The sequence below is a fragment of the Solanum lycopersicum genome, chromosome 3, assembly GCF_036512215.1.
Source record: "Solanum lycopersicum chromosome 3, SLM_r2.1".
Taxonomy (NCBI): Eukaryota; Viridiplantae; Streptophyta; class Magnoliopsida; order Solanales; family Solanaceae; genus Solanum; species Solanum lycopersicum.
Genome location: NC_090802.1, coordinates 63,687,954 through 63,713,228, shown reverse-complemented (window position 1 = coordinate 63,713,228; position 25,275 = coordinate 63,687,954). Strand labels below are relative to the sequence as shown.

At 34.3% G+C, this 25,275-nt stretch overlaps 3 protein-coding genes across 4 annotated transcripts; 1 reads left to right on the top strand and 2 right to left on the bottom strand.

Moving 5' to 3' along the window:
- Positions 1-13,203: 13,203 nt before the first annotated feature.
- On the bottom strand, positions 13,204-16,088 carry LOC101249541 (uncharacterized). Its single transcript, XM_004236395.5, has one exon. The coding sequence runs from the start codon at positions 15,123-15,125 to the stop codon at positions 13,869-13,871; it is 1,257 nt and encodes a 418-aa protein (XP_004236443.1). The 5' UTR covers positions 15,126-16,088; the 3' UTR covers positions 13,204-13,868.
- A 1,175-nt stretch (positions 16,089-17,263) lies between these two features.
- ABCI4 (ABC transporter I family member 4) lies at positions 17,264-19,616 on the top strand. The gene is made up of 4 exons (NM_001366612.1): positions 17,264-17,544; positions 17,818-18,150; positions 18,826-19,013; positions 19,111-19,616. Exons 1-4 carry the CDS (start codon positions 17,529-17,531, stop codon positions 19,363-19,365), a joined length of 792 nt encoding a protein of 263 aa, NP_001353541.1. The 5' UTR covers positions 17,264-17,528; the 3' UTR covers positions 19,366-19,616.
- A 316-nt stretch (positions 19,617-19,932) lies between these two features.
- LOC101251368 (very-long-chain aldehyde decarbonylase CER3) lies at positions 19,933-24,494 on the bottom strand. Of its 2 annotated transcripts, none has more exons than XM_004235827.5 (11): positions 23,896-24,494; positions 23,586-23,806; positions 23,269-23,501; positions 22,887-23,106; positions 22,628-22,755; positions 22,204-22,460; positions 21,874-21,981; positions 21,314-21,520; positions 21,031-21,141; positions 20,769-20,942; positions 19,933-20,439 (listed from the first exon to the last, which is right to left on the bottom strand). In XM_004235827.5, the coding sequence occupies exons 1-11, from the start codon at positions 23,998-24,000 to the stop codon at positions 20,272-20,274; spliced, it is 1,932 nt and encodes a 643-aa protein (XP_004235875.1). In that variant the 5' UTR covers positions 24,001-24,494; the 3' UTR covers positions 19,933-20,271. The 2 variants fall into 2 exon arrangements, with proteins under 2 accessions (XP_004235875.1, XP_010318688.1); XM_010320386.4 differs by having other exon boundaries at positions 22,204-22,454.
- Positions 24,495-25,275: the final 781 nt, after the last annotated feature.

Below are 25,275 nucleotides of genomic sequence, written 5' to 3'. Positions count from 1 at the left end.
ATCTTGTAAAATTTGGTGATGCTGTCATTTCTTGGAAGTCGAAGAAACAAGAAACTGTTGCTAGAAGTTCTGCAGAAGCTGAGTTTAGGAGTATGGCATCAACAGTGGCTGAAATTACATGGCTTATTGGATTATACAAGGAGTTAGGAGTCAATATTAAACAACCAGTCAATCTATTTTGTGATAGCAAAACAGCAATTCAAATTGCATCTAATCCTATCTTTCATGAACGAACTAAGCATTTTGATATAGATTGCTATTTTGTTAGAGAAAAGATATTACAACATATGATCAAGACACAACATGTATCAACAAAAGATCAACTAGCAGATTTGCTTACTAAAGAACTTTGGAAAGCTTCACATCTACATTTAATGGCCAAGCTGGGAGTGAAAGATATCTTTCAGCCATCAGCTTGAGGAGGGGTGTTGAGTTAAAGTGTATAGATTAAAAGTTGGTTACTAGTTAGTTAAAAATCAGTTACAAAAGTTTGTTATGATTAATTGTAGTTAGGTATCTTAACTAGTCTAGTTAGTTAGTTGATTAACATCTATATATAGTGATGTATAGGTATCAATGTAAATACACAGCATTCATAAAATTCAAAGAGAAGTTTCTTCTTCTTCTTCTTCTTGGCCTGCTGTTCTATCAGCTTATGCACCATTAGTGGTGCTTTCAGAGATATTAAATATTAAATTGTCAATCGTCGATATGAATGTTCGCCCGTAATTATTTCTCACTATAACTGTTTTACTTTTTCTAACGCAATATTCGATAAAAATTAATGAATAAATTAAGTGGTTTTCGAAAAAATAAATTTATCAATTTATTATATATCTTACATGAATCGTGAAAATAACATGTATCAATATATTTAAACAAAAAAGACATTTAAAAAAAAAAAGAAACACCTGATCCGATGAATTTGATTCATCAAAATTATGTGACTCTATCGTTATAAATTTTAACCACTTTTAAGTTTTATTCACTTTAATCACTTTATTTTTTACTTTATATTTTATTCTTTAATGTATAATTATCCACTCAAAAGTTATATAACATTATTGATATTATTAGGGAAAATACCCAAGTACCCCCTCAACCTATACCCGAAATCCCAGAGACACACTTATACTATACTAAGGTCCTATTACCCCCCTGAACTTATTTTATATGTATTTTTCTACCCCTTTTTAGCCTACGTGGCACTAGTTCGAAAAAAAAGTCAACCATCGTTGGGCCCACAAGATAGTGCCACGTAAGCTAAAAAGGGGTAAAAAATTATTAATAAAATAAGTTCAGGGGGTAATAGGACCTTAGTATAGTATAAGTGTGTCTCTGAGATTTCGGACATAGGTTGAAGGGGTACTTGGACATTATCCCATATTATTATACAATACCTAGTATTAGATGATTCAGCATATGCGTGCAATGCACATATAAAGATTAATAAGTGTAAATGTCATAAGAATAAATTCAAAATCTATTTCACGCTTTTTTACTTACTTACTTTATTATTTTTAAATATCTTTATTTTTTAACATACATTTTACAATATGAAAATGTAATATAAAATTGCATTTGTTTATGAAAAACTATAAATCTAATCAAGAACGGAGGATTGAAATTGATTTTGATTACCTTCGTGCCTATCCAAACTTCACTTTGTTAAGCTAACTGCTTAGTTCATAACTCCATCTTGTACAATGATAAATTTTGAGAAAATGTACAATTTTTGCTTGAGAGATTGTGGATATCAAAATATTCACCTATGAGTAATTGTGATTTTTGTTTAAACTGATATATTCGATAAAAATAAATAAATTTTAAAATTTTCAAAAAAAGAAAATTTTCAATTTCTTCTAATTTATACAAGTCTGTAAAAATAACGTGTGCAAAATATATTCATATAGAAAAAGACACAAGAAAAAAGAAGCCCCTAACCCGATAAATATGAAGCAACAAATTTGTATAACCGTCTTTATAAAACTTTAACTATTGTTAATTCTTAACACTTTAATCGCTTTATCATTTTAGTTGCTTCACGTATAATTTTTCACTCAAAAATTATATAATAATATTGTTATTATTTTATAATAAAAAATATTAAATATCTTGGCTTATACGTGTAACACACGTGCCAAAAAATTAGCAAGTGCAAATGTCCCAATTATTAGAATCTATTTTACACTTGCTTGTTTTTTTTTTTTTAAATGTCATTTCAATTAATTTACATAAATCATATGATATAACACTATATAATTTATGAAGAAATATGTCTAATCAAGAACGGAGAAATTAAATTTAATCTTGATTACCTTCGTCTACTCAAACTTTAGGTTTGTTAAGCTAAAAATAGGATTAAATACAAAATATTTTTATTTATAGACTTTGAAGATCAATCATGCATAGCTTTATAGCATGTCATGATAATAGCAAACTTTGCGAAAATTAACTTGTGCACAAATTGTCAATGGTTTGTCTGGATGTACATCCATGGTTGATTGTGATTAATTTTTTTTTTTAATTTTCGTAATGTCATATTAAACAAAAATGAACTAGTTAAAAATTTGAAAAAGAAATTTATAGTTTTTTTTTAATTTACGATAAATAACTTGTGTGTTTCTTTTTAGTTTAAAAATAACACGTGTTTTTTTTTAATTTACGAGAGTCATAAAAATAACTTGTGTTTCTTTTTAGTTTACGAGAGTCATAAAAATAACACGTGTTTCTTTTTAATTTATGAGAGTCATAAAAATAACGTGTGTTTCCTTTTTAGTTTACGAGAGTCATAAAAATAACGCGTGTTTCACTTTAGTTTATGAGAGCCATAAAAATAAAGCGTGTTCTTTTTTTAATTTACGTGAGTCATAAAAATAACTTGTGTTTCTTTTTAGTTTACAAGAGTCATAAAAATACCACGTGTTTCTTTTTAATTTATGAGAGTCATAAAAATAACTTGTGTTTCCTTTTTAGTTTACGAGAGTCATAAAAATAACGCTTGTTTCTTTTTAGTTTATGAGAGTCATAAAAATAACACTGTTTCTTTTAATCTACGAGAGTCATAAAAATAACGTGTGTTTTTTTAGTTTACGAGAGTCATAAAATAATATGTGTTTCTTTTTAATTTACGAGGGTCATAAAAATAACGTGCGTTTCTATTTAATTTAGAGAGTCATAAAAATAACGCTTGCAAATATATTGTTTATCGAGAGGACATAAAAAAAAAGAAGTATTTATCTCAATGAATTTGAAGCACCGAATTTACGTGACTGTCTTTATAAATTTTTAGATTTAATCCACTTAAAAAAGCAATATATCGATCCTTCTTTTTCAATATTGAGGATATAAATAATCGAATCACCAATAATAGGTAAAATTGATGTACATATAAATATTGGTTCTTTATTTATTCCTTTTTTTCAATCTTGGGATATTATTAATATGATTAATCCAATCACAAATAATGGGTAAATAAAAATTCACGTACATAATAAATATTGATCCTTTAATTCCTTTTCTCAGTCTTGGGAATATTCTTAATATGATTACCAATTCCAAATGGTGGATAAATTTATATATATCATAAAAATAATTTGTTGATTTTTTAATTCTTTTTTTAATAACAAACATATTACTCTCTTCGTCTACATTTATATATTATATTGCATTTTTCAAAATTAATTTCAATAATTTCCAAAGCTAAATTAGATACTAATTCTATATTTTAAACAAAAAGTTTAGATATTTAAAAACTATATGAAAAGTATAATTAGTTGTAAATTTTTTATATATCAATATGATAAAAAAATAAATCTTAAAGTGTTAGTCAAAATTATTATAGTTTAACTTTAACTATAGAAACCATGACAAACAATAATAGAAAGAGAAAATATTAATTTACTTAACACAATCACAGATTATGAACAAGATTTGTATAGAACCTCTTTACTATTATAATATATAATATCGAACTCAATTTTATTTTCAATCTAAATTAAGCTAGGAGTCTCATTAAGAAATCAATAGTTTGAATTGCCCAAGCAAAATCATATTCTCCTAGTATTTTACTTGTATAAATACAAGAAATATATTATTATTATTTAATTAACCCAATTATAAATGTTTTATTATTACCACCGACAAAATTGTAATTTTCTTATTTTTGGAAAACATTTTAGAGGTAGTAGTACTAACCTATTTTTTCTACTTTTAAACTTAATTAAATAAAAATGCTCACGTAAAAAATGCACAGTCAAACCGGCCAAATCACCACAATTTCTGTTTACTTGTTGCTTTCCCACATAAACATGTCACGTTTTTGTATCCACTCAACTCAAATTACTTGTTCCCACAAAAAACTCAAAATTAAAAATATTCAATTTTTTTTACTTTTACACGTAATAAAATACACATTATTTAAAAAAATTTATAAATTTTGTTATGATATTTATATAAATTAAACACTAATCATTAGAGACATAATTTGAATTGATTAATAAAAATTTCAAAGTAAAATAGATACTTAATTTTTTTCTCAATAAATTTTCAAATTATTGACAATTTTAAAAACACTTATCTACTTAATTAACTGAATTTAACAATGTCATTAAACTTTCCGCGTGAGTGAAATACACTCCTAAATTCTCGTCAAATTGAGTCTCACATTTCTATATAATTGAAATCTTTTGTTATGTTAAGCAACAGATTATGACGTATTTAAATTGAGTTAATTAAATAAAAAATACTTCTAATATTATCAATATTTAAAAATGGATAAATAGAGTATAGATTAGTAAGAAAGACAAAACACAATCAAGTGAAAATTAAGAAGAAAATATAACAGGTAAACCACGTGGCATGAAATAATTTCATAAGAAAAAAGTAGAACACTGTCACGTGTCGGCGGGTAGATTCTTAATTGGAAAAACAAAAACTTGAAAGTGGGAAAAATAGTCATTAATTTCCACTCTATAAAAAGCAGAAAAGTGGCATTGAGCCCCTAATACTATCCTCATTTTTTCTTCTCTCAAAATTCAAGTTTGTTCAGCTTAGCTTTTTTCAAAAACAATTGAAAGAATTAAAAAAAAAAGATATAGGTCTGGCCGGGTTAAGGATTTTGTTGAGTCGATTAGGAGGAAGGTGTCGTAGGAAGAAATTGAAGATCAAAATCAAAGTGATGGATGATTGGTGGCATAAAATGGTGTTTCCTGTAAGGCGTGTTTGGTTTGCTGTTTCTGCTCGTGTTAAAGCTCGAAAAAATGGTTAGTTTCTTCTTCTCTGTTCATGGAATTAGCAATTAATGAAGGATCATTTCCCATTCGATTTGTTGAATTGAAACAAAATTCTCTTTAGTTTCTTCTAAATAAAGAGGTGAGATTTGAGAATTTAACCGGATTCGGAGTTTTCGAATTTTGAACCTAGTACAAATTGCATGTGCTCGAATCCCGAGGTGGAAACAGAAATTTTAATTTATGAGTTTTTAAATCATAAATTCCTCCTCCTCACTGAATTTGAATAAATTGTTTGTATTAAATAAAATTTTTAATACTAAAATTATTGAGTTCTTATAACTCTATGGTAGCTCCGCCTTTGGTAGTTTTTATAGACGGAGCTCCCGCCTGTTTTGTTAATTGGTGATTCGAATTCACAATCTTTTAAGATAGGAGGTGTTTACCTGAGCAAAAAAACTGGAGAACATAAAATTATATCCATATCAATTAAAAGTTTTTTTTAAAAAAAATTAAAGATTTATTCATCTCTCTTATTATAACTATGTAGTGGTTTTGCCGGTGCGGTGAGTGGGTGGGAGTTGGGAGGGTGTAGTTTGTGAAGGAGGAGGAGGATTGTTTGTGTAATTAAGTAATTACGTAATACCTTACACGTGGAAAATAAAATAAATTTAAAAAACGGTGAAAGTTTGGAATTTAATTGAAGGCATAAGAAAATATAAAATTGCTTTCATAATTGTTGAGACTTGAGACAAAGCATGATGTATGTGACCTTCTCAACAAATTTAACTTTATCAATTATTTCTTTTGAAAATTGCTTTTTTTTTTTGGGGGGGTAGTAGGCGGGGATAGAGTGTAGAGTGTTGCTTTATCTACATTCGTGAGTTGGATGGACTGAAGGGTGGTCAATTAAACATCTTTTAGTTAGCAATATTGATTGATGTTGAATTGTGTTTAGAATTGTGCAGAAGATTCCACGCATATTATACAAAAATGATCATATAGTCGCTTACAAATAGGTTTGGCATGCTTACAACAACACAACAATATACACAATGTAATCCTACAAGGGAGGGTAGAGTGTACGCAGTCCTAAATCTCACCTATAGATCTTCGGGTCAAGAAAAGCGTTTTCAAAAATAGGTTTAAAAAATACCAGAGTGATGAAGCAATGATGAAAATATGAGGAAAAGGGAAGTATCTTAAGTGTTAGGTATGCTTGTTTTACCTAAAATTGCATTCTTATCTTATTGTAAAAAGCACTGAAACATACCAAATTTACCTAAAATTGCATTCATGTCTAAAGTAGCAAGTAACATTTCTTTAGGTCATGACTCATGAGCACTTCACACATTATAAAATGGCAAGCATCTTTTCTAGGATTCCATTAGTGGTTCCTTCCATCCACTAGCTAAGTGCCATCACAATCCACTAATCTGATTTCTGTTAGAATATAAATTTTAGAAACATTGGCCAAGTTGCTAGTTACACAAGCCTCTACCAACCAAATATATGCTTTGTTTTTGTCCAATCTTCTATCTGTTTTTCAATTGCTAACCATAGGTATCCTCATATACTCTTTTAAGTCAAAAAAACGACATTTTAATTTCACTTTCTGTATTATGATATTTTTCTGTTCAAGATAACCAGATAGTAATATTCCTGATTCTATAAATATGGCCACATAGAGTAGCCAAGGTATCCGATTCTTCAGTGCTCTTTCAACATGAAGCATCTACCACTTTATATGTCCTTAGCTAAAGATCATGTATTCAAAAGTATAAAGTTGATACTTGGAATCACTTTTCTGCAGCATGTTTCAAAAAGTGTGATATATAATATGATTTACCTGCATGTTCTGTGAAATAGAAGCAATAGCTTTGAAGATTCACTAACGCGTTTGTACCTTTACTTTTATTTTCTTCAGGTGCTGGACTTTTGAAGCTTCATGACGATATACAAACTTGTGGATACGAGGATGTTCAGGTCATGTGGGAAATGCTTAGAAAAACCGAATCAGAAGTGACATCTCGGCACCATAAACGCAAACGCAGACCATTGTGGAGGATATTTGTATGGTCCAATCATAGTTCTAACTCATCCTTCTCCTCAGAACATGCTCATCAATAGACAACTTGCTGCATCTTCAAGAACAATAATAAGTGTCTGGAGAATCAAGACATGTATGTCAACTTCCATTTCTTGAACCCCATAGGGTGGTGGTATTTCATGATATGGTAACAAAGCTACAGTGTATGTATGTCCATATCAGCATAGGATGAAGTATATCTATTATACCTCTATTAGCTAGCATGACCATATGAGACTTATCTATGATGGTGTCAGTTTGTAAATATTCCATCTTTGTCAAGAGCCCCATGATCATGTTTCAGCATTAAACAGAGGAAAAGAAGTGTGAAGAGCTCAATTTGCCTCTGGGAGGTTAACTTATGTTATATTATGTATTATGCTTTTACATATCCATCATTTACAGCTGCAATGTACAACACATGAAAAATGTTACTAAGATGCCTAGTCATTTACTAAATACTAGTATAATATCAGCATAATACATAAATAGACACTCAAAGTTAGCACCATCTGTTATATAAACACTCAATTGTCCTGATAAGCTAAGTTGCTCGGATTTTCTAAAAATGTTGACGTGTCCGAGTCAGATTCTTCAAAAATGCACTATACTTGAATATACACACTCGATGAGATTTTTGAAGAATCTAGAACAACATAGCTGATAAGTACCACTTTATGAAGAGAACTGTTAAGACTTGTCAGCAACTAACACTATGAAAGACAACACACTCATTTACTCGTAAGCTCCAGTCTATGAACTGAGGACAGTAGGTTAAAGTGAAAATATTAAGAATTCAGTCACTTAAAATCTTAATTACATACAGAAAGAACCCAAACAGGAATTAAGGGCAGAGAGTTCAGACCAAAATAATCTAATCATTTAGTCACTTAAATTTCAAATCCCTATGGTAGGAAAAATTTAGCAAGAGGGTAGAGAAGTTCTGGTGAATGGAAAAGGCGTCGAATTGTTCAAATGAAGCAATAATCCAATACCTATTTATTCTAAGCTGTTATGGTATCTTTATGGCCAAGAAATTTGTACCGCGTTTCTACAAGGTGTGGTATGCAGCATTCTAGCATATCAACGTCACATCACCTCAATTTTGCTTCCTCCAACTTCATTTAGAAGTTCTACTCGAGTGGAATAGTTGTTTGTACTCTCTTTCATATCCTCCTCCTGTTGGTGATTGACCTCTTCGTTTCTATTTAGAAAGATTAAAGTTCTTGTCGGTGACAGTATAATAAACAATGAATCTGCATTTAAGGGAATATCTCCGAATATGAATATCCATGTCTGTTCCTGGATGCAAAGCATAAGTTAAAGTAGCTGATCCATGTAGAGGAAAACAAAGAAATGATATCAAAAGCAGAAAGGATAATCAAGGACAATCAATTACATGCAAAATCCAAATAATGCTTTTTCTTTCAATCAGAATCCAAATCCCCTGAGAGAAATTGTGATGCAAAAGAACTGACCCTAATCTACATGCCAATTGAAGGACCAAATTGAAGAACCAAGTTATTTGCCTAGCCCAGGTAACTTCCTTAAGCTATCTTTTAAATATCAAGAGAACTTTGTATGTGTTCTGTACCTCTGCAGAAGTTACCAGGAGAGCATTAAATCACTCAGCATCGCCCTTCCCCTCCGAGCAAGCAGAGGGATTCAGGATTTGAGGTTCTATGGGTTCATACATAGACCTCAAGTTAGTATATACAATAATAAATGGGTTCACAGTCAAATATATATAATTATGGGTTGCTTAATAAATACACAGGTCCAAGAAAAAGCTACCTGGTTCACGTGAACCCACTGCGAAGCAGGAACTGGTTCATCGATGACAGTTGTAATCTACTATTACATGGAATCAGAACTGAAGAGAAATACCAAATAGCAATTGCTGTACATGTTAAATCACTGAAGATAAAGATATTTGGAAGTTGAATCTCACCTAAAGCATAATATTGTAGGTGTCCGCAGATCTAGCTAAGAATTTAGGGGCTCCCAGTTAGTAAAACACATAGAAATCTGATCTAACTTTACTCAGCCTGAATTAGCCAGGGTTATCTGATAGAAGAGTAATTCTGCATCTGCACCTACACAATGCTACATAACTGATCACATCCACATAAAAATAATATGGGCCAGGATTTCCCAGCTGCTTGGAATGAACAAATAAGGCATGTTTTGATTGAATTTGTGGACCGACACCAATCCAGTAATGATGGAAATTGAAGCCGTCATTCTGTCGGAGCATCGACAATTTCTAAAACACTATAAATGTGTCTGAGGTCACTGATCAGCGTGTTCTCCACAGCAGCCCTAATCAACTACAGGTGGTCTTGGTCGTGTAAGAAGATGAGAAAGTTGAGATGGCTGCTATCAACAGTGATGATATTATTCCTCTCCATAACTCAACTGAATTGGAGAAACAGATAGTTGATCATGAAGAGGATGACGTCTAACATGTAGACCTATTGTTGACTCATATTCAGAATTCAGATATAGAAGCATCATTGTGGGTACAATCTACTACAATAAAATGTACTGGAAATGTGCAAGCATTATGTGGTGGATTTCTGAGACTGTGAGATGTAAGGTCTATCTCTCTTCATGAAACTGTAGAAAAGAAAGCAAGCTAAACAAGTCGAATTATGCATTGTCAGTTGTATGACCCCAAAATGGAGAAGTACGAAGGAACTAAAATCCTGAAATTTAATGTTAATAACAAGGACAGCGGGACATGGAGCTGGAGAAATTCCCACACACTGATTATCCATGAAGCTGTACATCATCGCATGGAACGGAAAGGGGCCGAATAGCAGGACAAAAAAGAAGGGTGCAGAAAAGTTTAGCTTACAACAGAAAGAAAACATCTACTGCTTTTAGGAAACAAAGCTAGAAGGAAATATCAAAGCTTTTGTTAAAGAGATGTGGGCAAACACACTCCTGCTCATCGGAAGTGCGTTTATTACTAGACTTAAGGTAATCCCTAGCAGATGGTTCATCCCCTTTAATCAAAAGATTGGACGGCCCGAGGAAACCTTTCCACGCCTCCGTTACCTTTTGGGAGGCCTAAGCCCCATAGGAACTGTCTACTTGGGACTGTGACTTGGTCTGTATGTCCAGACACAAGGTTAAAATTCTAGCCCTTCCACAGTGGTATCTCACTGATGCCCCAGGGAAGGAGGCCTTGTTCACCTTCCACCTAAGCTGCGCAGGAAAGCCCCAAAGCCAATCCCAGGGAAAAGTGAAGCTTCACAGGATCTTTCGGTCCAGGTGCAAGTAGTCTGCATCTTCACAGACATGTTCTATTTCACTGAGCCTCCCTCGTGCCCAGATTTATAGAGGCAAATGGTAGACCAGGGAATTTTTATAATATGGGACAGGAAGGTGCAGAAAGGGGATGTAATCTATACTAAGGAACACCCACTCACCTGATGTTTTGTCTCAGATTTGAAGGGGAGCCTGTCTCAGGTTCCAGTTGTGGAAACAACCTCTTGCAGAAATACAGGGTAAGGTTGTGTATGATAGACCCTTATGGTCCAGCCCTTCCCCAGATCCTGCGTATACCCCAGCTGCTTATTGCACCGGGTTGACTCTTTTTAAATAGGGGTAACTGCACCTTCTGGGTTTAGTATATAAAGGTCAAACAGAGCTCTTTAGCCCTCCTCCAGTGCAAACCAGTCTTAAAGTGAGGAATGGGAAGGGTCTCTAAAGCATTTCCTATACATCTTCAACCTAAGTCAGAAACAAGGGGACAGCTGTTAGCAAACTGTGAGGTCAACAGTGATTAAGCCTGAGCTTTAGAACACTATCAATTGATTGAGAAATCAACAGAGTAGCTAATTTTGTAAGAGTAATGGATCAATTAAAATGCATTTATGAACATGAGGAAAAATTGTCATGGCAGAGGGCATAGCAAAGGCAACTATACAATTAAATCTACCAATTATGCACTCACTCGTATTGGGAGAACAAGTTAATTCTCGGATTGTGAAACACGTGAAGACTTGAAATTCCTTAAACAGTGGCATGTTGTCAAAGAAGCCTGCCTAACCCAAGATAATTTGAAGAGGAGGAGGATTAAGCTAGGTCCAAGATGTTATTTGTGTTGGAAGGACCAGAGAAAAACAGTCACCTTATATTGCACTGTGGAGTCACTGACCAACTCTGGCAATTATTCTTAATGGCATGATCAACAAAAAACCTATTGGCATGCTGGAATAGCTCTCAAATGGAAATTTGACATGACCAACCAAAGACCTGGCATGCTTGAATAGCTCTATCACTAGCTACCCTACCCCAAACCAAATTTCTTCTAGAATTACTGGGTGACTGCAAATCTCTTACAGAAAAGGAGCATAAGATATTAGAGACTATGATTAGTACTTGAATCAATAATTGCAGAATGAGATGGAATTTGACAACAAATCCTTAACTTGGAAATGCACAGAAGACACAACAGCAATAGTGGACGATCATTAGCAGGCAGATTGGTGAAACTTCAAATATCCAGATCCCATAATTTTGCAATACATTTATCAAGAATAAATTCAAGTTGTATTAGGAAAAGTACATAGAGATATCACATGAACCACATAATCTTAAAGACATAGAGCCAAGCAATAAGGAAGAGAAACTTACAATCCAGCCAGATACATAAAAAAACAAAAATATCAGCTTCCAGAGAAGATATGCATGTATTCATTTCTTAACAGAAACTTCAAGTGGTCGAAAAAGAGACATTCCTTAAAAGAAAAATTCAAGTACTCGGAGCTAAAAGACATATAGGTAGGAGATAAGGAAAAAGATCAACTTTCTTCTGACCTTTTTCAAATTTCTGGTAGGTAAAGTTTGTCTTGGGAAGAAAAATCATCAGTAATCTTCTGCTCTATTTCCAACTTTTACTCCATCTTCAGAACAAAATTTATGTGTATGTTGTTCTGCCTTCCATTCTAGGCACTCCACCTGTCAATCACTGCTAGATTTCTTTGAATGGGTTCGCTTCATTTTCCAGTTCAGGATGAGAACTAGCTCATTTCTTTCTTTTATTTTTTATATAAAGGATTTGAACTCATCTTTTAGACCAGCTCAACTGTCTAATTATCTCACAAAATCGTCCACTTCGATTATAGCAGCAACTACGGATCAATGAAACCCAAATTAGCCAGAAAATAATATAACCAAGTGATAGAAACACTGAATATAATGAAGAAATGCACATTAAACCATTCATGCTTTAACATTGACTACCTAGTGCATGAACTAAATTTACTTTTGTTAAACAAACAAAAAAAAAGATTGTCCCTCTGGAGCATCAAAGAATTCAGACCATGGAAATAAGTAAACTTAGTCAATGAACATAATGAATAAAACAAAGTATTTTCAAATCTTTCTGGGGAAAAAAGAAATGACTAAATGAAGCAGCAGTATATTGCAGGAACTTAATTGAATTCATACCAAATTTTGAGGCAATGGGGAAAAAAGGAATCTTGAACATCTGCCAAATCACTGCAAGTTAGTTAAGCAGCACCAAAGTAATTACATTATTATCAGTAAGTCAAAAAGTGCGCATACCTAATAATTGATGTACCTGATATGCATTTCCTCTAGCTCCTGAGAGAAACATTATATGAACTGGACCAAAAGGGTCAGTCATCCTAAAACTAGGCATATTAGCTAAATGGAAATTGACACATATGATAATCCCAGTCGCTTCTCGTGGATTTTCATAACCATGCTATGCAAAATAGGATATGCAATTGAAATGGATGTCTGAGTTAAGATATATATCATGCTTGCTTTGATCCTTTTAAGCATTTTCTACATAACACACCAGTGACAATTCGCTCAGTGCAGACTATAATAGATCACAGAATATCAACAATTTAATAACCACTTCATATTTAGCATCATGCCTTATGAGAGAATCAAATAATGAAACTCTTCTGGGTATACAATTAACACAGTAAGGAAACATGAAATACAAAAGCAGGCCATAGACCCAATGAACATTAATCTAGAACTAAAAATCATAAGATATAAACCTACTGGTGAAAACGTGTTGTTAATATTGAAGTTCAATCAATCTTGATGTTGAAGATACACAGCAACTTTTGCATTATCTAGTTTCACCTTTCTACTGAAGTCCTAGGCTACACAATTATTCCTGCAAAACTTGTGCCAAATTTGCTCTTTACTTTAAATTACAGGAGGGAGAATGCGGTAAATATCCAAAAAATAATTATGCTAATCATACAACAGCACAACCAACGTGGGTGTTCCTTTCTTCAAGTCCCTTCCAGTGGTTGCTAAAAATGGCGAATCTCCTGGCAAAGTTAAGCCCCGTAGCAGATGAGACAAAGATCCGGGCTCCATGCATCATCTTCAAGAGACAACATCAACCAAAAGAGTTGTTGACTGATTCAAAAAGGGCCAAAAAAGCTGTAATGTTGCAGCTGCGCAGAAACTTTGAGAGGAACGGTGCCCTTAGATCCAGTAGGGACCAGAAATTTAACTGGAAGATAACAAAGTTCACATATGGCTTATTCTTCAAAAGCGCGTGAACATATTTTTTCTAGAAGCAATGGCCAGTCTTCGCCAAGTTGCCGGGAGTTCAGTTCCATGGCAACCCTAAAATCTTGCAATGAGATCAAGTTATTGGGAGCATGTTCTTGCATGACTTCTGAAGGTCTACCACTACTTATCTGAGAATGAAGACCGGGTCTGAGGCCATTGACGAGCTTCACATGGGTCTGCTGCTTTTTGGTGTTGTTTCTTATAGGCTCGTGCCCTGACCTTGCCCCAACAAGTCGAACACAAGATCGAATTAAACCTCTTAAGTAAGAATCTAATCCATTGTTCAACAAGTTGGCACAACCGATGGCCACTCCTTCAAGGCCTTGTTCTGCAGCAATCTGCTCCATGCGTTCCCCAAGTGATACACTATCCAACAAAGCACCATAACTAGAAGAAGTAACACATTTACTATTTGTTGCCAAAGGCAATGCTTTACGTGCTCCACCAACACTAACAGGGCAAAATGGAACCCCAAGCGGAGCTTGAAGCTGACTCCTTGCATGCAGCTCTTTCCCGTCATCTCTAACATGGACTTTGTTATATATGGAAGCTGGACCTTCCTGTGATCCCTTTATTACAGAAAATCTAGCAGTTTCTTGACCAGATGCCTCCCTTTCATCATCAGTCTGCTGCAAGAGTCCTTGATAATGCTGCACAGCCCTCCGTGAATCAGGGGGATTGATATCCCCATTTTCCATAACATCAAAAATTGATTCTGTCGCTGTCGGTTGTTGAAAAGAGAAATTGGTCTTCCCATTTTGACCAAGCGCACTACGACGATCCCCAGTCCTACGATCACGATAGCCTGTTCTGACCTTTCGAGGAGATAATGGGAGAATATCCCCATTAGACAAACCTGGTTGACTTGAAGCCTGGCTTGAAGAAACATGTGATCCATTTTGCTCATAAGCATCACTTAGGGGTTCATTACTGCCAACTGCTGCACCAGGCCTCGAAACATCAGTCTCGGGAGTTGGCGGTGGAACTTTTGCGCTGCAAGCATTTCTCAAAATGGAACGAATGAACTGATTATGCAGTGTAATATTCTCTCTACCCAATATCCTAAGACAGAGCTTATTGAACTCAACCTTGCTTATTTTCAAACTCAATAACCTATTTAAGTAATAAAAGTACTGTTTAGACCTCTCAGGTCCAAGTTTCCTCACTATCTGAGATTTCAGTTCGGCAAGATTGATTCGCGAATGCTGATGTGGCGGTTGCATCTCTGTCAACACACAAAGTCTACACACAACAAGCAAAGATTACAAAGTTTCCACTACTTTTCAAGTAACACAAGAAGTCAGTAATCCAAATCCCCACTAAATTAGGGTTTTCCCCAATTCCAAAAACCCATAGTGGAAACAAGATTGTGCTCTTCCAACAGCAATTCAAGCAATGCTGAATCAAAACCCATATCCAAAATTCCAACTTACAACAGTATAACTATTGAAGGGGTTAACACCCCAGCTAGAGATCCATAATTGTCAACTAACTCTCCCTCCAAAACTCGAAAATTTTCAAATTCTTTCTTCAGTCCAACGTTTACACCAATCAAAATCGCAGCTCAAGAAAACCCTCAATCCCCAATTCAATAAGTTCAAATTGCCTTGCAAAATTACAGGGCAAAACCTAAAACAGACATAAAATGCCAACCGTTGCCAAAAAATTAAAGCTTTAAGCTACCCACTTCAAGTTCAAATATATCCCCACACGAAATTGGGATTAAAGAAGAGATTTTTAAGCTCGAAAGAAGAGTAAAATTAGAAAATATACAAAACCCAACAACACCAAACTTAATTCAAAATTCAGATTCAGAAAGTAGAGAGAAAACCCAAATGCTTTTTCAACTCTTACTTGTTCATATACGAACCCATAAAGCTTCTTCTTCCATTCAAATTGCTTCGCATTTCAATTCTTCTCCGCAGCTATCTTTCTCTCCCCCAAAAATCACTGTTCTTAATCAGAAAAAAGACGAAGACCCACCTTCTACTCTACACACACTCTCTGATCTCTCTCCCTTCCCCCTCTCTCTCTCTCTCTCTCTCTCTGTGTAAATCGAGACTCTTTTTTCGTTTTTGTGTCTGATCAGAAATAGCAAATTCTTTTTCTGTAAATTTTCTGTTCCTATTTTTCCCTTCTTCCTCCATACCAAACACGCCCTTAGTGTCTCACGTCCTCACGCTCTCTCTTCCTCGTAAACTCGCACGCGACCGGTAATTAAGGGTTCAAGAAGCGTTTGAGCTTCACACACAGGCGTGCGCGTGGGTATTCTTGTTTTTTAATGATATGTTTGATGAATTTTGCTTAAATTATGCTATGGGAAAAATAAAAAAGAGAACTTTTTTTTTTATTTTTTGCAAGAGTTAAGTTGTAAAGAATGGTTTTTTTTTTGGGTGGGGGGGGGGTGGGGGGGGGGGAAATGAATAATACAAAGTTGTTTTCATCATTGTATGTAATGTTAGTGATGATCATGATACACATTATTTTTCCTAGGTTTTTTTGAAGATGACGATGTAAAGTTGATAAGAATGACAAAATGTTTGTATAAAAGGGGAAAATGGAACAGAATTTGATGAAATAACAAAGAGCAGATAGTTTGACAAATAAGGAAAAGTCAATTTGACATTCTGAGTTGGAAGAGAAACATGATTCTAGGTTGTTTGTTGTATATGTCAACTTCCCCTCCTTGAGCACCTAGTACCAAAATGTATTTATGGATTCTTCTAAATTATATATCTCTCCCTTTTTCTTTGTCTCTTTTGTCTATTAGGTGTACAATCAATTTCGTTTGTATGATCTCGCTCGCTCTATAATAATTTATAACTTTTATTTAAAAGAGTTCAAAAAATCAAAATACAAATGAACGTTAAGGTGTATATTGAATATTTCAAAAAAAAAAAAATTTAAAAAGTTATAGGAAGTTGATACCTAGACTATAATGAGCAATTTTAATAGTTCAGTTAGTAGTTAACTATCTGAACTTTCACTTTACTGATATTAACTATTATATTAAACCTGATTAAAGGTAAAAAAAAAAAAAGTTTAAAAGTTAAATTATTTATAATTATAAAAAATATATATTTGGAATTACAATAAAAGAAGTTAGAAGAAGGCATTACATACTCATCTCATTTAACTACTTACTCTTCTATTAGCCCAACATTTACTTCTGCATCATCATGATTTTGGAATCTTAACTACATTAGGTCTATAGACAAAAATCGCGGAATCAATTTTATGTGATTCTGACATATAAACTATATATATAATATAACTAATGGCCAAGTTGTTAATACTTTTTAAAAGTGACAACAAATTGCAGAAGAAGTCTTTTCCTCCCTCAGATAAGTCATATCCCCAGGGCTTTACAGAAGACATTGTATTACTACCTTAAAAAAACATTCTTTATTTTGAGATTTTGAAGGAGTTTGTGCACTCTCTGACAAAAACATCACAATTACTTATGAAAGTTACTGGTGACAAGAATTTGTTCTAGTTCTTGTTGGGAAGTGGGGAAGGTTGATTCTTTTCTCCAATATAATTCTTCATTACAACATAGCCCCTTTTGTTTTTGTCCCTCTACTCTGTCTGCTGCTGGTGAAGGAGTTGGCTAGACATTTCGTACTATGGAAATTTTACCAGGTTATTACAAAAACATGTTTCTTGAAATTACAAAAGCAATTCTTTAAATTTGTTTGATGTCGTTGTGATTTATTGGAGAAAGAAAGCATTTTTCTTGAAATTCCACAAGCAATTCTTGAAATTTGTTTGGGGTTGGTTTGATTATATAGGAGAAAAGAAAGTTTTTTTCTTGAAATCACAAAAGGGATTCTTGAAATTTGTTTGGGGTTAGTTTGATTATAGGACAAAGAAAGTTTTTTTCTTGAAATTGTTTGTGATTGGTTTAATTTATAGGAGCAAGAGAGCATCTTTTGGGATCGAACTGGAATGAAAATGGATTTGAAGAGAATCCAGAAATCAAGATTCAGGTTAGGGGTCTTACAAAGGTGTCTGAAAAGGGTGTTTCTATATTGAACAATGTGAGCGTTGACATACCTAAAGGTATAATCATGGGTGTTATAGGCCCAAGCGGTAGTGGGAAATCAACTTTCTTGAGATCACTAAATCGATTGTGGGAACCATCTTCCAACTCTGTGTTTTTGGATGGTCATGATATATGTGATCTGGATGTGCTTGCTCTCCGCCGTAAGATTGGGATGCTGTTTCAGCTTCCTGTTCTCTTTGAAGGTATGCAACTATTGTAGACAGATTCATGCTTTTGTTTTTGTATTTTGTTTTATCAGATGTTTGATGTTAGATCTTTCTATACTCGAGTAGAGGGTTTATTGCAAACAATCTCTATATCCCATCAGCAAGGGGAGGTATGCATACACTTTGTGTGATTACACTTGGTATATTGTTGTTGTTTGTTGCCTTGTGATGCTTAATCTAATGGACTGGCATGTTTTTGGCTTCCACTTTAATTAGTAAGTTCTTTGTGCCACAAGGCTTTTGTTTTGTGGTAAAAGCACAAACTCTCAATGTAGGGGTTAGTTGGGGTGGAATTAGAGTTCTAGCTACTGTTTGGCAGAATCTTGTATTTGTGTTAAGAAATCTACTTAATATGTTTCAATAGTTTATTTGACTTAGTATGCTGTCTTTTTTAGAATCTAGAACGCATAAAATTCAAATTTCGGGATCTGGGATCCGTCTTTTGGGGGTTAGGCACAAGTCATAGGTTCAAACTTCTGCAATGAACAAACTCAGTATTTCAGTGAAGAAGGGTAGGGAGCAGGCCATTAGCCACCGAGTGTCGTGGATTTCTCTGTCATTAAAAAGAAGTCTTTTTTCAACATACATTTCATTTTTTCAAGTTGTAGTGACTGATGCTTGAATGAGTTATTTTTGTGAAAAATTGTTCAGGTACTGTTGCAGATAATGTACGATATGGGCCACAGTTAAAAGGAAAAAAACTAAGTGATAATGAGGTATACAAGTTGCTGACTCTAGCTGACCTGGACTCATCTTTCTTCAACAAGTCTGGTGGGGAACTCTCTGTTGGTCAAGCACAGAGAGTTGCACTTGCTAGGACCTTGGCAAATGAACCAGAGGTAATTTTAAATTTACCAACGATTTAACTAGTTTTGGCAAAAGAAACTTCACTTGATTGATGCTAAATTCTGACCTTATGTTCCAATCCTCTGTAAGGTTCTGCTGCTGGATGAGCCAACAAGTGCACTGGATCCAATATCAACTCAGAATATTGAGGATGTTCTTGTAAAACTGAAGAGGGAGCAGAATATGACCATTGTGATGGTTTCACATAGCATCAAACAAATAAAGAGAATAGCTGACATAGTATGCCTGCTTGTCAATGGAGAGATTGTAGAAATTTTAAAGCCTGATCAACTCTTTGAATCTAAACATCCCATGGCACAAAGATTTCTTGAACTCAGCTCCTAAAAACTTCTCGCCGACCCCTCTTTCCTGTATGTGTTGTGTTTTTTATGCTTGGATGGATGGTGAAGTCCAGGAAACCAATTCCAAATGTGTAATAGTATTTGACTTATCATATATATAACTTTGTATCACCACTGTGATGGTTGTGCAGATTGAGTAGCAATTGGCCAGGCAGTTGAGACTTCCCTTTTTAAAGAAGTGTATTAAGATATTTGTACAATGTATGCTACATGTCTTGGTTGCTGATCTATCCCGAACAATAAGACTTCGTGATATCTTCTTGGCAAAGTTCGATATACTAAAGGGGCTTCTCGAAAACCCTGCAGAGGAACACTTCTCCAATTCTCAATATCATCTTGGTGAATATATTTTCGTTATCCTTTTCTTTAACTCAAATCTTGCTATAGATTGATTATGTAACATGTCCATATCATATCTTTAGATTTACTGAGATGAATACATGGTTGTATTATCATCCAAAACCAGAAGAAGCACCATGTTTAAAGTAAATATGCAACATATACAGCTATATAGTTCAAGCAAGTAGTGCCTGTCTTGGCTGTGCATCAATTCCCAACAGCAAGATTATTTGTCTGATATCTTCGTTTAGTAAAAGCTCGATACATTACAGAAAAACATATCTATATTCACAGAGAAATACAAGAATTCCCCAGAAAACTAAATATAAAACACTTACATTAACAGTACATTTTTGGGGGAAGTACAATGATATATGGCTTATTTCCTTTATTAGGCTTACACTATTGTTTGATTACAAATAGATTCTACATGTAATGCAGTGTTGACTTGTTAAACAATCTTTGGAAGGCTTCTACGGACTTCGCTACAACTCCAAACCTTTTAGGTCATGAAGGTGTTTTCTTGATGAATATGAGACAAATGGTATCACTATGATGAATTATACAAAGGTTTCAAACCATGTTTTAATGCAGCCTCCCACACAACATCAATCTGATCAACATCGATAGCTCCAACCTCATGGTGTGTCCAACCTTCAAGAAGATGAACTAGCCCACCCGCGTGACAAGCATGAACTATGCCTCTTCCCATTGTATACTGGTGCAACACAGAAGCACAGTGAGAATTTATACAAAACATGAAACAGTACTGTCATAAAACTGATGCCACTAACAAAAGGAAAGAGACTCTGGAATTTGGTTTCACCAACACAACACCATCAGCCGAAGTTTGGATTTCACACCCTGAAATGTTAAGTTTATCTTGTTGTCTTACTGTTTCTATTGTTTCCTTAGCATAAAAGGGCAGCATAGTGCAGAAAGTTAAAGGCCGGACTGCATGCAGTTTATCTTACATTTCTGTGAGAGGCTGTTTGGACAGCTTGAACCCTGATCAAGAATATGCAACAAATATGATTTGAGTCATACCTCACAAGTTCCTAAACCAGTGACATCTTTTGGAAGTCTCATTGCTGCTAACTTGCCATAGGTACAGTCTCTGCGAAAGGGAATGATAGGAGGAACGACAAACTGATAAAAGTGAGTTCCTGATGGAGCCCAGCTCTGCTCTCTAGGGGTCGACCATTTGCCAATAATCCAAGTCTGTCATTTGAAAACACCACAAAACTAACTTTGCTGAACTGAAAGACCTCAGTTATCCACTTTATGGAATATATACTTGAAACATTACCTTACACTGTTTAGCTTCTTTGCAATTTGTCACTTGAACCAGATACTTCTGGCACTCAACAGTAGCTTCTCTTTGAATTTTCATGAATCTCTCAGTGGACTTAGTGAGCATCTGCATTAGAAAAGTACCCTTGTTATAATGGAGGATTATAAAGCTAATTATAGAAGATACAACTAAAAGGAAGAAGGGTCTTATTCCTCTTCAGAACAACTAGTAGAAGATACAAACACACACTCTTATATGCCATGCATTTACAGATTTACTTCAGAAAGAGTAATCTTACCAGAACTCTGACTCTTCGACGAGCAAGGTAGAGTGCAATGGCCCTTCCAAGCTTAGAAGTAGCACCTGTTAAGAAGACCTCATTTACATCTCGAGGAATCTCATTCAAGATCACTGCTGCTGTCAAGGTGTTTCCATGGACTACTCGGACTCTGAGATTCGGATGCTTGTTGACAAAGAGTGTTCCACCACCATTTAAACTTTCATTCTGCAGTAAGTTTCTTTTATAAACAACATGAACAATTACTTTATATCTAAACCATTACTCCCCTCGAGTCTGAAAAAGACATGGGAAGATCCAAGCAATACATGATCTACTAACAAGTGTAGTTAAGCTGTTCCAGTTCTGTGTTGACTATATCCCAATCCTTAACTTTGAAGGTTTTTCCTGTCTAAAACCACTATCGGGAAGGCTTATATACTAGCAAGAAACACATAATACAATGTTTTCATGTAGATGTTCGTTGTACTAAAGTAGTCAGCAAAGACTTTGAGGACTCTGAAATCATTAAACATTACAGAAACAAGAAAATAGAAACAGAATAAGAAAATGAGACTGGCCTTATTTAATGCAGCAAGGCTGATAACCTTGACACCAATTCTATCAGCCCTAAGAATAGCTTCTTCAATGAGCTTATTTATGCCTTCTGCAGCAAAGGGCAAGAAATACTGCAACACAATATATGTATTAGACGCCAGAAACAGAATGGAAATGAACCAAACAGCGAGATGTGTTGGGAAAATTGAGAGAGCAAGTAAATTATTTTCAATCCTTAAATCATGAACAAATTATTTCAAGACTGCAGGACCTTGATGCTCTTCTATAGAATTTCAAAAATCAGAAAAAACACCAGAAATTAAACAGTAGTTAGGAGAAACCCCTCATATTACCTGAAAACCAGCCCTGGGCACAATCCAAGTTTGGTTGAGTCTTCCTCTTATGTTGTAAAAACTGAACAAAAAAGTCTTAGACTTCAGCCACATAGTAAGCACCACCACAAAGGCAAAAGGCCACATCGGTAACAAGAACAGCCTTGTGGAGAAAGGCACTGAGCTGAATGACCGGAACAAAAGCGGGGCATGCATTGATGACATAATATCAACAATATGTGCAAGAAACACAAAATCTGGTGCTCTTTCATCTGTACCTTCATGAATGGGTTCCACTTTCAGAAAATATAGATATAATGGCAAACTAAAGCCAGAGAATGCAAAAAAAAAAAAATGACTTGATAAAAGGATTATTATTTTGAAGGAAGATAATAATAGACCCTCTCCCCCAAGGAGGTAGGAAGAATAAACAACTCAAACTCACTTGTCCTTGAACTTATTTCTTTGTGAAGGCTCCACGACGCAGTATTTAAAGTATTTCCCAACATATCATATAGAGGCATGAAGAGACAGAAATTTGTCTTCATTTCCTGATGGTGTAGACTGTGGTATCTGCAAGAACAGGATTGTGAAGAAAAGTTCATTTGAAAAGAAACAGAAGAAGATGTGATTTGTTAATCTAGATGTTGAAGATAACAGATATCAGATGCTGCATCAAACAAAGAGAGTTAAATAGAACTCACGTCGGGCAGTAAATAACATATCTAAGTAGTGGAACGCGCTGGTAGAGACTATGAGGAATGATTTCAACATTGCTGTGTCCCATACATCTTAAGAAATCAAATGCCAGAATATAGCTGTACATAACGCTTATTGATCCGTAACCAATAAATGCAGTGCCTAAGGTTGGAATTCCTATAACTACACACAGCAAAAGATGTTCCAGAAATGTTCCATGCCCAGCTGCACAACAACAACAAAAAAGAAAAAGGTTAGCCAAACTCTCCAGCAAGCAACCAGTATCAGATAAGACTGCTAAAAGATGTCCCTCCGTCCCATTTTATGTGACAGTACGGACCTTTTAGTATGACACATAAATTGGAACAGAGGAAGTAGTTACTTTACCAGTAAAGGGGTGTGTGATTTTGGACTCGTGGTGATGCCAGTGATATAACGGAAAGAGATAAGAGGAGTGCAATAATCTGTGCATCCAATAGAACAGTGGCTCTGAGATACCAATATGAAGTATGAGACAAGAAATAAGCCCTCTTACATCCCAAACAGGAAGATTAGCCAGTGAAGGGAAGTTCAAGTAGACGAACGATCCCACAACCGCTTGAAGGATAAGGAAGTTATCCCTGTTGAAATCCAATCACAAACAAAACACACACAACATTAGTGAAATACACATAAAGTGTGAAATAACAAGAACTCATACATACCAATCCCATTCATTGTCAATCTGATCATAATCTATCCCTTCATAAGACACCCTTCGCGTGCTATTCAGATACAACATATTACTAAAAGTGCTCCATAGCTGATGAACAAGGCCTCTAAGAGAACACAATACAAGAATATGCAAACACCAAATATCCTCCATGCTCTCTTTCCAATACATGGAATGTATAAATTTTGCAAGAAATGGTCCATATAACAAATACTGCACAACACATATGAAAATCATAAATCCAATACAAATCAAGATTGATAAACAAATTTATATACAAGTAGTTAATATGAAGTCCATGCCTTGTAATTTCCCAAGTTGTTCCATGGCCAGGCAAATAAAGCTGCATCTGTTTTTCTCAACAAAGTATCATTTCCATTTTCAACTTCCTCATTCTGTTTCTCCATGTTATAATTTATTGCTTTAAAAGAATATAAGACTAATTTGGGAATGAAGACAAAAAAAAAAAGCTCCTCTTATTGGATCCTGCAGCCTTTTGTTATCTACTTGTATTTCCTTTTGTTCTTATTTTTAAGATTCCAACTTCAGAGAATACATGTATAATATTATTCCATCTACTTTGATATTTATATATATTTTAGATATAGAACCCCTAAACTCTATTGCCAAATACCCCTAAGGTCCAACCGGCTTATAAATATATTTTGGTGGAAAGTAAAGAGCGTTATCATCCGAACAATTCCCTCTCATCTACTTTCCCTTCATTTAGTATTCGTTGTTCATGTTTTTCTTATGAACATTCTTCTAAATAAAAAAATTTTACACAAATCTCATAGTGATAAGAGCTAATTACATCATATCTCTATTTTTTAATTACAAAAATTCCTTAAATTTGATGGAATTTGGATGCATTCCAAAATGTCTCGATACATAGCATGCCAATTTCTGGTCGGATGCGTTACTCAACATTTCTATACATAGCTTCTCTGTTTCGGATACATCACTCAATATTTCGATACATCACGTTTTTATTTCGAATACATCACGATATATCGCATACGTCTCGACACATCAGGTATAGTGATGTATCCAACGGATACATCGAGTAAAGTGATGTATTACGTTCCGATACATCGCGTATAGTGATGTATCCAATCAATATATCCATCTTTGTTCATTTTTAACTTGGTCAGTGGAAAAATCAGAAAGTTAGTTTAAAATTTAGTTATAGTGTTCAAGATTTAACATATATATGGATGAAAAATAATTTATAACCTATATACTTTGTATAATAATTTATATATATATATATATATATATATATATATATATATATATATATATATATATACATACATATAAAAAAATTACAAAGTGTGTTCAGCTGACCGATCTGAGTGATAGATTACTACGCCATTGAACTTGACATACCTCTTAAAAATCAATAAATAGAATGATAAATTTATCATATTACCCTTAATTATCGCAATATACAAAAAGAAGCTCCTTAATTTGTTTTATGCAATTAATTGGCACACAAGGATAATTGAAATTTGTGAACACTTAGTTGGAACAAACAGAAGAAATAGCCATAGGGCATATGCCACAACATATGAAAAATTAAATAAGAGCACAAAAATGGTTAGGAAACAGGTGGGAGATTACAGTTGGGATGTGGATTTTTTAAAATTATCTTAATAACATTTATGTGGACTAATTAA

Coding starts and splice junctions, on each gene's coding strand:
- ABCI4 (NM_001366612.1), top strand. Junction 18,151..18,825: donor GCTTCCTGTTCTCTTTGAAG/GTATGCAACTAT, acceptor AAAATTGTTCAG/GTACTGTTGCAGATAATGTA. Junction 19,014..19,110: donor CCTTGGCAAATGAACCAGAG/GTAATTTTAAAT, acceptor ATCCTCTGTAAG/GTTCTGCTGCTGGATGAGCC.
- LOC101251368 (XM_004235827.5), bottom strand. CDS start 24,000: ATGGAGAAACAGAATGAGGAAGTTGAAAATGGAAATGATACTTTGTTG. Junction 22,756..22,886: donor TATGTTATTTACTGCCCGAC/GTGAGTTCTATT, acceptor CTGTTCTTGCAG/ATACCACAGTCTACACCATC. Junction 21,142..21,313: donor GTCGAAGAGTCAGAGTTCTG/GTAAGATTACTC, acceptor TTTCTAATGCAG/ATGCTCACTAAGTCCACTGA.
- LOC101249541 (XM_004236395.5), bottom strand. CDS start 15,125: ATGCAACCGCCACATCAGCATTCGCGAATCAATCTTGCCGAACTGAAA.